The 13050-nt window shown below is 34.4% G+C and overlaps 1 protein-coding gene across 2 annotated transcripts in view; it reads right to left on the bottom strand.

Moving 5' to 3' along the window:
* The window catches only part of MS3_00009592 (uncharacterized protein), a 45002-nt gene that overhangs the window by 20113 nt on the left and 11839 nt on the right, over positions 1-13050 (bottom strand). For both annotated transcript variants that reach the window (XM_051217978.1, XM_012941215.3), the window contains 5 exons: positions 11807-11921; positions 9900-10065; positions 5882-6037; positions 4966-5125; positions 2989-3169 (listed from right to left, as the gene is read on the bottom strand). In XM_051217978.1, the coding sequence (XP_051064414.1) occupies positions 2989-3169; positions 4966-5125; positions 5882-6037; positions 9900-10065; positions 11807-11921 (778 nt within the window). The remainder of the gene's footprint in view (positions 1-2988; positions 3170-4965; positions 5126-5881; positions 6038-9899; positions 10066-11806; positions 11922-13050) is intronic.

The following is a 13050-nucleotide window of genomic DNA, read 5'->3' as shown; positions in this document are numbered from 1 at the left end:
AACAGCAATCAGAAGTGGGATGTCTGGCAGCAGAATGTTTGAAAGATAGAATAGAAGAGAACGCAAATAGATAGTAATTGTTGTGCTAATTCATGGAATATTTGCCAATGTATGGTTTTTATATTCTATCAAGAAACTGTTATTTCTCACCCAAATACATTGGTTGTCTCCACCTATATGTTCTTGTACATTACAACAACATTGAAATGTAGAATACTAAACAATCGATAAGGCTATCAACCATCGTGGAAATCATAGTCTATTCTGTGTTATATTGACTACTACAAGAGTAGATTGTAATGATAGTGATTATAAAAGCAGATAGATCAAGACAATATGACATCAATTTATCAAGAAGTTCCATTATTCTAATAAAATCGATGATTATATCAGTATTAAATAGAAGAATCTAAACACTGTGTTATATGGCTATTTGATTAATTGTCAAGATCATTCAATAAATAAGTTTCATTCATTAATGATGATGAATTTGTTTATATGAGAAAAACAAAACAAAAAAATATTCACTTCATAATCGATCGATATTAAGGATTGATTCATTGTGCTCTAATCGATTATTATAGTTCATATTGGTTTGTAAAGAATAATTATTTTCAATTAATGATAACAGTTAAAGAAACACTATTGGTAAAACTACTGAATAGTTAATTTAGTAGATAATAAATGCAGGATTTTAAGCTATATATATATGGGAGGGTTGGGGGATACTGCACGGATGCGCCAGGTCACACCTCGAGCATTTGACCTAAAGGTCTAATCCAAAAAGCAGTGGGACAACGTCAGCAGATGCAGTCCCATGGTAGCCGGTGAGCAACAATAGGTTTACATACCATTTGTTTTCTTAGGATCCTGGAGTCCATGTACACCATTGCATCGGTTTGGAATCAGGATTCTCCATATCCATACATTTATTATGTGAGGATATTTTTATTTATTTAAACACCGAATTGGATTTCTGGAATGAACATCAATTTTAGGATGCAAGTATATCCAGTTAAAGACGAGTTCGAAATAGGACGAAACGTGCATCTTAGATTCCACTACTAGCTGACACATTCCTTCTATTCTATATCACATTCAACAAGTATTATATTATTCTATAAGATTATTGATTGTCAACTATACTCAGTTCTACGTCTATTATCAACATAAAACCGACAATACTCAGGTTTTTCATAACGTATGAACTAGATATGATTGACTTACAACTTGAATTCAATTATGCTATATACTAATTAACTGACTAACTAACTAACTAATTTAATATAATCAGAGACGGGTTTTATGGATACTATAGTAATTTAATAGTTGAATTCATGAGTTACTTGAAGCTAGACCACCATGGAATACGTGAAAGCATTGGATGGCCGTTTCATGGGTGCGCACTGCTGAAGAGTCCCATACTAGGATGAAACGGCCATCTAGTGCTTTCAGAGTTTCTCTAGTGGTTTAGCTTCAATTGACTGATGAATTCAACTATTAAATTAATTTAATATAATCTAATTTTCGCTAATTATTTATTATTATTAAGAATGATCATGATTTATATTTGAGAAAATCATTTCATAATTTATATGTTTACACAAAAACTTCACAAAAGTTCACATTCATTGTTACAAATATCTCTGAATAAACTGATATATTCCTTACAAAAAAATGTTTTATTTAATTTAAGGTAAAACAGTATAATTCACATAGAGATTAGATAGAAAGTAGTGTATTAAACAAAAAGTGATGTCTAGTTGTCGGGTAGTGGTATTTGTGAATAGGAGTATATATGGGTGCAACACTGTGGGCTTAGACAACCAACCAACCAACCAACCAATCAATCAATTATTCAATTGATCATGAAACACTTAAATTAGATAAAAAGTGCAAATTTAATAAATTTACATGGTTCATTTAAAAAAAAGTGAATAAATCACTGAATTATTTACACAATCTGTAGAAAAAAAACATATGCAGACAGTTACGCCAGTATTTAAAACGGATGGGTTTATGAAAAAAAGGGAAGGAAGAGAAATTAGACAAAATAAAGATCATTTTATACAATGTGAATTGAGAATGTAAATAAATCGGTAAAATCCTATATGACATAACAATCTATCTATGTAGGAATGTATTCAGATGTAAGTTACTGAACTACTGAACTACTGACAATATCCATAGTTGGTCCAATAGAAAAAATTTAAAAAATTTCAATGGTTGAGATCATGAGTCAATTGAAGCTAGATCAACATAGACAGCCTGGAAGCACTGGAAGGCCGTTTCGTCCTATTGTGGGACTCTTCAGCAGTGCGCATCCACGATCTGTCGGAATAAGTGAAGAAACTCAACAGGAAATAAGATAAACCATAGTACCGCTAACTCCGTGGAAAAAAGACAACACCCAACTAACTTCACAAGAACAAAAAGCCTTAAAGAAACTCAGAACTAGAGATGATATTGTCATAGTCCCAGAGGACAAAGGATGCACTACAGTGATTATGGACAAGGAAGATTATATCAGAAAAGCCGAAAATTGACTGTAATTCCGGATAAAAAAACATTGGACCCTATTTAGGGTTCAATGAAAGTCTAATCTATAAAATGACTAGGTACAGTAACAATGAGAAAACATAAGTTTCGAAAATAAAAACTGGATGAAATAACGTGATTTTGGATCGGCGCTCGAAGATTTTGAAGTCGATACTGTGTACACACTCATGGATGAATGGAAATGACCTCAGAAAACAATTATATGATAAAACAATCCATGTAGTGTTCTTCATGATTTTAAAATTATTCTAATTAATCTGATCGAATGTCATAGAAAGCAAAGATAAACAAACTTTGTTCATCCCAGCTTTCACTATACACGTACAGAAATCTTGATTTCTTAATATTCGAATTATTAAAATCAAGGTATATTTGATAATGACCACACGAACTATTAACCAAAACAAAATTAAAAGGAAAGAAACTTACAAGAAGCCAGCTAAGTAAATATGCAATTGATATCGTAATACAAAGCATAGACTACGTGCACGTTCCATAACAAGAACTAATGCGATTAATGTGGTCCAACAACGTGTACCCGTAGAACCAAAAAAGAATATTGCAAAATGCAAGTAATTTAACCAACGTATTGGTTGACTCAATTTTCCACCTAATTTTAAGTAAAACAATGAGGAAACTACAAAAAAACTCAATAAATAGGAAGATGGTAGAGAATAATCAATTTGTAATATACAAATAATGCATAAAAAGGGTATAGTTAAGAATATATATTACAACAAATATTCTAAGGCATGTGAATCGTTTTATATAAGACTACAATAGTCAATGCATTAATAAAATTCATCTATGACATACGAAATCTCACGTATTCACCTTTAAATGAGGGCTACTGGTTTTAGACGGCCATCCAAATCGAAATATGTAAAGTGAAGTTCCGACTTGAAACTTACTGTTTGGAAGTCTGATGCTTGACTCAATAAGCCACAGTGATTGATATGAGCTAATATATTCCTTAGTTTTCAATCATTTAAGAAATTGATCAAGAAATCTAACAATGTTTGTCAAAACGCAACCGACCAACATTTATAGATGAAAGTAAAGCCATATCGAATCTTGACTTGGCCACAATGAACTTTGTTCCGTTCAGCGATAATTCAGAGTATTACTCTACAACATGCTTCACATCAAGGATCTTGGTGAAAAATCCACTGAAAACCAGAAAGCATCAGGAGAATGTTTCGTTCCGCTATGGCACTCCTTAGAAGTACGCACAGGACTTTCAGATCTGAAAGTGAGTATTTGAATTCTGCAGTGAGCCAGAATTCTGTGAGCACAGCCCACAGGTGAACTTAAGGTAGCTCAGAAAGAGCCGAATACCTTCCATCCAATCATCTTTTGGAAGAACACTCCAGAAAATAGACGTGTAGCTTCTCTATTGGACAGAAGCTAAAAACGACTGTGAGCGGGCTGGATGATTATAATGATGATTTCGCTTTTACTAAAAAATATAAATACCTGAGAGTTTTGCACCATATTTGACACTGTTGGAATAACGCTACTTCTCATTCATCTCATTTGAGAATTGGAGGGTTCTAGCGTTCGAGTGCCCAAGTAGTACGCGGTATAGCAAGAACCTAAGCTTTATATGTAACACATACTGTAGTGAACAAGACACGGGTGGGGACAATCGAATGTATCTAACACAAAATTACAGGACTTGTTAAAAAAATCTAACAATCATAAAGTAAATGCTTAATTTGCAAAATGTTTACCAATTGTCTCAAAATGACTCAGACTTCATTGTTCTTGCATTTTCATACAAATTGCATTCTGTTTCCATTCTTTACTGTTCGATCCTCTTGTCTCCCTACTGCCAGACCTGTTCACGACTAACATCACATACTACTTATGTCAATATAAGTAGCACACACCACAATACAATTGTTTTCGATATATCCATAATACACCTGGACCAACTTAGTCCATTCAGGTTCACAACAATAACGAGACGAGCATATACTCATATTTTTGGACAAAACACAATTTACACTAGCTGGTCATATCATGTTTATCTAATCCCCAGAGGTGACTGAATTCTGCACAAACATGAGATTAAGAAACTACTTCGCAACTAAGTGCTGCAAATATCTCAGTCTTATAGGTCGGTTAGGATATAAATAACTTCTTGATCACATCATGTCACTAAACGTGATAATGAGTGATGCTGGTTCAGTTCCTATGGGTAGCATAAGATCTTTCAAGATTCCAGGTATATCTATATGACAAGTGCCACCTGGATAAAACAGAGCTCCATTTCAACGAATGCCTACAACTAGCTTATAAGTTAGCCGATTACAAGTATGAGTATCACATGTTATATATTCTAGTCAATGTTCAATAAACAATAACACGATTTTCCAAAATTTAATAATTTGTATAACAAACCGTTTACACTTTCTTCAATACCATAATAATAATAATTTACGAAACGACCAAGTAATAATCCAGTACAAGTGAATAGCACACAAATTAAATGACATAATGTGAATCGATTAGGAACTCGAATAGCTTTTCGACTAACACAAAGTACACCCAATGTCCAAATCTATTAGTTTTAAAATGAACAGTCAAAGCAAGTTAGAGGTTTTTACTTTAAAAAACAAACAAATACAATAATTTAGTTTATACAAATAGATATAGAAAACGTTTAAACTCAAATTATTCCGACCGTTTTCAACCCTTAAGGTGTGTGTTGCTTCTGACAATTTCAGTCATTTTGTTGTTTATTTAGTGGGCTAGTGGCGGATATTGAAGTGCGATTTACCTTAAAGTATTCACTTCAACAGGGTGAAGTTTCCTGTAACTGTCAGCTATAAAAATGTCAGTGTAGCACAATCAAACATGCCGGATGAAAAACATAAGTATGGTGAAAGTTAGGGCATAAAAAAGGACTTATACTGATGATTGTAACCTAATATCCGGCACTCACTCATGTAAAAATGGTTCCGGATACAACACGTATATTGAAGACTGAAAACGGAACGAATAACTTCAGTCGATTCATGAAGAACGCTGAGAGCAGTTCACCTAAACCTACAAAATATACTGAACAAACAATTTCCTAGGCTCTGCATTTCTCATTGGTAATATTTAGGTTGTGTATGACTGATTGACTATCATTCAATGTCTATTGAAATGGGTAATAATAAAATCACTGCACATTTCCTGAATGACATGTGGTCTTTTTCGTGAAGTAGATCGGTTTTTGCAAATAGTTGGCGTATATCTTAATATTGCAAATAAAAAAATTGGTAAAATACCATTTTGACAACATACAAACAAAACTGATTAGTAAACTTACACAGCATACAATACTAATCCAAGAAATATCTTCAACAGTTGTACCGAGTATACTTGCATAATCACTTGGTTCTGCGTTGTACAATGTAATAATACGTGCAGAAATAAACATAATTGGCACACATAGGAATGTTCCCAAGACAAGACCAACACCGATCTGTACGTGTATATCCCAACCATGCACATAATTAGATAGTGCGAAGTAGAAAAAATTAATGAATAATAACAGATGATTAGAGTGACCATGGACGAAAAAAGTTTACCAATTTTAACCAACGATAAAAAAGAGATAGGAACTTTAAAGTGTACACTCAATGGAAGTCATGTAACTTTAGGTATCAATCGTTAACAAATATACTATGGAGTCGGAAGTTTGTATGATTATGAGCTGAAAATTTACTTTACCCTATTTATTATTGACTTTTGTGATTTTGGACAACCGCATCGTAACAGTGACTTGATGACTTGGAAGTAGCAAGATTGTATTCCCAGGGATAATGTAAGTCTTTAAAATTGACAAGATATAGTTATACATTTGGCCTTAATGGTACATCAAACAGCCATTCAGAAAACAAATATACGGTTAAGGCATCAGTACTGTGCTACTCTTTTAGGATTATGAGGCGTAGATGTCAGGATTGCCTGAATACGATCATATTTATGTGATCACTTGAAAGTTTGAAGGAGAATGACAGTGGTATGCAAGATAGATAATCAATTCAGGGTTCAAAGTTGAGTTTAATAGAGAGAGATAAAAGGTCTTTTTTATTAAAATCATGAACCAACCAATGTTAAATCACCATCAAAAACCTGAAAACATTGAACGCTCACCTCGTCCTAGCATGAGATTCCCTATCATTGAGTACTCACGATCACGCGCACGAGAAACGAGTACAGCACCTCCGGTCTCTCACGAACACTTAACTTCTAGATCACTGAGTCGGCATCCATCGATGTTAATGTTTGATTTCAATCAAACCATGATATTACACAACAATCTTCCATTGTCTCTGGTGGTAACTACCTCACACTACACACGGATCTACGACATTGATTGAGATTAGATAACAACATTGTTGGATGCTGGCTCAGCGGTCTAGAGTTCGCGCACGAGGTCGAATGTCATAGGTTTTGCCCCTCAATGCGGGATTGTGAATGGACACTACTGAGGTGTAACGTACTAAGAAGAGACGCCCGCTCAGTGCTTCCAGGTTTTCAGGGGTGGTTCACACCTTGGGTCGGTCCATGATTTCAATGAGACTGATGAAAAGCGGATTACAGAGGGCAGACGTCTCAACTTCATGAATAATGGATGACTCAGTCTTTATAAGCATGAAAGAGATTCCAGTAAGCATATAGACGTACATGTGTTAGCATACATACGTGTATAGACATGTGAGTAATAGGATAAATGGAAATATGAGACGCTTTTGTCCAAGTGCTAAAACAAATCACGAAGCCATGTGATAACAGAAATCTGCTAGACATTACAAAGATTAAAAAAAAGGAAAAACACTTTTTATGTATGATGATAAAGGCATAAATTATTGCTCTACTCTCCCTCTATTATTTCACCTCTTATTTTGTCATTTGTGTCAACATTCTATACAGTACAAAAAAGTGCATTTCCATTTAATAAAGCGACGACAAACTATAATGTAATATCTCTTCAATTCATTTAAATTCTGTTGTTGTTTTGTTCTTTTCTTCTTGTCATCTATAAATCGATGCACTTTTATACAAAAACACTCTGTGTTGTTCTGTGCGTGTGTGTTAAACAGTTACTTTTACACTGTTCAATTCGTGGTTAATTCCTACTGTGTTCATCTTTTCATTTGTAATAAATGGAGAGTTAAGCAATGGAAAATCGGGTAAATTTGTAGATCGGTTCAAGTTGCTACACAGCATGTGTAAGTAAAATGAAATGAAATTATGAAGACAAATATCAACTGTAGAAGTAGTAATAGTATCAGTAGTAGTCGAAAAAGATTAACGATGAGAATATTATATGAGAAAGATAAATGAGTTTATGAAGTAAGAATTGTAAATAGGACAAAAGAATTAATGCATCCGCACTACTACGATTGATTATTAGCTGTAAACTGAGAGAATTCAATTGAGTCACTAATCTCTTCTAGATAACGTTCTTGGATAAAACAGTAATAATAATAATAATAATAATAATAATAATAATAATAATAATAATAATAATGGCTTAATGCGAAATGAACTTGGTACTTAATCATGAAGTTATAGTAGCTTGGTGAAGTTAAACACCAAGTCCATCCAAGGCATGGTTAATTTACATTACAACTATAAAGCTTACATCGATTAACTCAACATTCATTGGCTTCATAGACTGCTCGAATTTATCGATGTACTTCTCTATTCCGGCGTTTTGGTTTAGACATTGGACTATAAACTCGTAATATATAAGACAATTGCATCAATCAGTATAATTGGTAAAATGATCTGTTCATGTGCCTACGAGTAAGTAGCTTCGAGATGAAATCCCCAAACAGGGTCAGCCTATGTAAAATATCCGAAATTAAACGGATAGTTTATGTTAGTAGTTCATGTCTCGTTCGTTCCTTCATTATTCCTAATGGGATAATGATCTTGAGTGCTGTTAGGCTCTTTACTCGAACACTACTAGTGGAGTCAGAACTTATGGAGAACTTTCATCTGATTTTTCAACCTCAAGTGGTGTTCGGTAAGGTGGTTGTCCACTATCTCCATTTTTGTTCGACTTCATCATAGACCTACTGCCGGAAATAATGTTCTCGTCGACTGGATTTTCAAGCATTGATCCCCTTCAAGGAGGTTTACTTATCGACTTGGAATACGCAGATGACATGGTCCTGTTTGGTGAAGACGCTGATAAAATGCAGTCTTTTGGTAGCACTCAGCAACAATGCCAGGATGCTTGGGATGCGTTTCTCTCCCTCTAAATGCAAGTTGTTGCTCCGGGACTGGCCTGCGTCAACACCTTATCTAAGGATAGGGAGTGAAGTAGTCGAACGCGTAGACAACTTCACTTATCTTTGAAATCTGATCAGTCCTAATGGGTCGGTGTTTGAAGAAATCTCAGCACGGATTCGAAAAGCTCGTTTGGCTTTTGCCAACTTACGTCACCTGTGGCGAATGTGAGATAACCTATCAATTAAGGGACAAGTACACTGCGCAGCAGTTCGTCCTGCTCTACTTCACGGCTGCGAAACGTGGCCATTAAGAGTAGAAGATATTCGCAAGTTACCAGTATTTGACCACAGATGCCTTAGAAATATTGCTGGCATCTGCTGGGATCACCGAGTAAGTAACAGTGAGGTTAAACGCAGGGTATTACGGAATGATGATTAATCAGTTGATGAGGTTGTGGATCCTCATCGACTGAGATGGCTGGGCCACGTATTACGTATACCTCAACACCGACTACCACGACGTGCAATGCTGACTAGTGTTGGGAATGGTTGGAATAAAGTTAGGGGCGGCCAAACCAAAACATGGCATCAGTGCTTGAAGTCAGTAACATCTAGTCTGTGTCATGTTAGTAGATGCAGACTACTTGGTTGGGGTCCACGTGACGATCGTAACCAATGGTTGGAATATATCTAATGAATATATTTAATGTATGGATTCTATAGTAATTACTTCAATTTTCTTCAAACGACGCAGAAGGAAAATATACAGACTACCATGGTGATACTTATGAATTTCTCAGTAATAAGATTCATGATAGATATTCAACATTTTATGAGAGCCAGTAAGTACATATGATTGGTAAACATAGTGTACGAAGACAGTTTTAAGACAAGGAAATTGCCAGTAATTAATGTATGTTTGGAAAAACAACAGGTCAGAAATTTGAACAAGTCTCCATGTCATATCACTTAGCTGTCTAAATTGGAAAGTAGACATTGAGGAAAAGGTTCAAAAACCAACTACACTCTATCGGTAAAATGACAGAAAGCAATTTTTATACAATTAGATAGTATACATTTATTAATATATAAACTTACGGCCACAGGTATAACTTGATATTCAGCAGCAAATAAGAACACAGGTGGGGCTGTCGGTGTAGTACCATACAAGAAACCAAATGTAGAATAACGTAATGTTTCATTAGCCAATGCAATAGGCATCATTTGAACAACAAGTTCACGTGTAATAAAAGGAACAATCAAACTATTAAATTAAATTGTAACAGAAAAGAGAAAAAATTAGACATGTGATTTCGTAAACCATCTTTTTTTTAAAACTAGAAAAACTACTTTAAAGTTTGTAGCAATACGTAAGCTGTTAAAGAAGAAGAGTGTATTTGTAAAATCTCAGCGAATTAACGTCTACCCATGTGGCCTAATGGATAAGGCGTCTGTGGGTTCGAGTCCCGCCGTAGGTGTGAATACGTAAGCTGGTTTTAGAAAGAAACGCACGTTAAATGTGTCGACATTATTTAATTCATAAAATTGAGAAATAGAAAACTATCATGATTAAAATTCAGAATTTGGTGAAGAATTCTACAATGATAACTTCTTACTAATCAGTATAAATAACTTCATTTTCTAAGAAGAAATCTAATAAATATCGTTTAGTCAATCAGTTATATACAACGTGCAACTTCGTACATGTGTACATCGATTCAAGTTGTCACATTTCATTAGCATAATGAGATAAAACTGTCAAGGGGAATTTCAGAGTACTAGAGGTAGTAACATTATATGATACTAGAAAAGATTAGGTATCGAAGATAAGATTCGAGGAGAAAATATGGATTATTGAAACCAAAAAAAATTGGATGGTAATTTAGAAACTTAGGAAAGAAAAAAGAGTGGTTGTACTTGTGCGATTGTGAACGATTCTGAGTCACTGTCATTCAAATCCTCCGACCATTGGTTATTATAATCACGATGACTCGAACCAGGTAGTTAGTTTTTATATACCTACATGGCTCAGTTTAACAGTCAGCATTTTCATGAACTGATGCTACGTCTTGATTTGACCGTCCCTAACTTCCAACCTATTTCTACACTAGCCATAACCAAGTATCAGGGTAAGCAGTGGATGAGAATACTTAATACATGTCCTAAATATAGCAATCGATAAATATACAATACCTCATCGATCGATTTGATATCTTTACTTAGTATCTTGAGTATAACTTAATATAAAGTTTCTAATTCGCAAAAACTCACTAATTCACATTATAACTATCTTCAATGCAGATTTTAATCTAACTTCATTTGACTGGAGTCAAAGTGTAAACATCGAAGGTTGGTGATATTAGTAATGAAAATGACAAATAAGCAAGATTTCGTTATATTTTACCAAATACCAACATAAAGCTGATAATTTAGTGGATTTAAAGTAATCGACTTTCAACTAAATAGGTTACAGATCCGAATCATTTTTCATTTATTTCAGTTTCAGCATTCGGGTAGTATCACTAATTCTTATTAACAGCGTGGCTCAATGTCAAATGCATTAATCTGTAGTTGATAAGTGAATTGCATTAATTAATCATTTACTCACTAGTGACCAATTTATAGAATTCTTGTAGTTTTGGAGAGGAAAAAAGAGGCCGATGGTATTTTTCAAGAGTGAGACAGGTATCATTGACTACAACCGACTATATTTATGAAATATCACGAATTAACTGAAATCAAAAATATGAAACATTGATTGTCGACTCAGGGATCTAGAACTGACTCATTCGATGTGAGATCTGAGGGTGTGGATACACACTGCTAATTAGAAGTTCGATACTAGAACGAAACAACCGTTCAATACTCCCTATTTTCAATAATTATCTAGGTAAAATCCGTTCGTTATGTGAGCGAACTTCAAATTAAACAGTTCCCACGAATCTCCAAAGCTATTAATACAGACTACGTAGGAAGTAGACACACATTGAAGAAAGGGAACTTACAGTTTTGTCAATAGGATTGTTGTCAAAATGTAAGCTTCTCTTTGAGTGATGGTAGACATTTTGCCAACCATACCATAACCGAGTGAAAATAAAGCAGTCGCACCGAAGGAGTCAGCTTTCAAAAGAACATTAAAAAGACGAAATATGTTTTATAATGGGCCAAGCTTGCATGCAAGATTAAAAGTACAACAAACCCTGGCAATCAGTAACGAAACGGATGACAGACATGAAAAAAAAAACAAATCAACTAGAGTAAAACTACAATCACATGAGGATTTTTTAAAAATATGCTTCGAGGTTGGTTCTACTCTCTTTAGGACATTACTCGTCGAAATTGCCATAAACTGGTATTTAATGAAGTGGCTTTTATAGAGATTTTAAATTAGTTATTGAAAATCGGAGAGATCTGGGCCAGTTTCTTTACATCTCGGTTAACGGCAGCATAGAAACGAGACAGCATATTGATGACTAAACATGATAAACTGATTGAATTTTTTAAAAGTAGGGACTATTGGATTTCAGTTGAAGAGAAGGCTTAAAATTTTCTGGATTCAGTCTAGTGTTTGTGGAGCTGCGACTCAATAGCTAAAAGTGTACGACTTTCAATCATTCAACGCTAGATTTGAAATTTTTTCCATCTATTTTAAATTGGACAACTGCCAATATCATCAGCTCTCATATGTAGAGTGCGGCTCCAAGCCAAATACACGAATTTATATCCTATGAGTTTTGTAGTGTAATTGTCGCATGATGAGCGGACTGATGAGGAATCCAAAGTTAAAAAGAAATAGCTGCCCAGTGCTTTTTGATTTTCAATGACTCACCAGCATAAAAAAACATGAATAACGGTCATTTGAAACAGAAGCGATTGTATTTCGTAGGTCACCCGTATGTCAGTGAAATGAAGACTCAACTGTGACGTTTAATTCTTGTTCATAATATCAGAAGTGAATTACTACTGAATGAGTATAACATTTTTTTAAATTTTAATCTGTACATTCTGGAAAAACATAAAAGATTTAGACGTCTAACTGAATGAAGTTGGGAATTTGACCATAGTGATGTTATTGTTAAACCACTGATCCAAACAGCTCTGATCAATTTGATGTACCAGATGTGCTGATGTACTGAATAATTTACTCATTCCAAAATGAATACTCATAAATCTATCAGTGGTGATTTCAACCTGGATTTAAACGAAACGACAGTTTTGTACTTAGATAGTTCTGATTCATTTAACACAC

Source organism: Schistosoma haematobium, chromosome 7, assembly GCF_000699445.3.
Source record: "Schistosoma haematobium chromosome 7, whole genome shotgun sequence".
NCBI lineage: Eukaryota > Metazoa > Platyhelminthes > Trematoda > Strigeidida > Schistosomatidae > Schistosoma > Schistosoma haematobium.
This window is presented reverse-complemented; position numbering and strand designations above follow the sequence as displayed.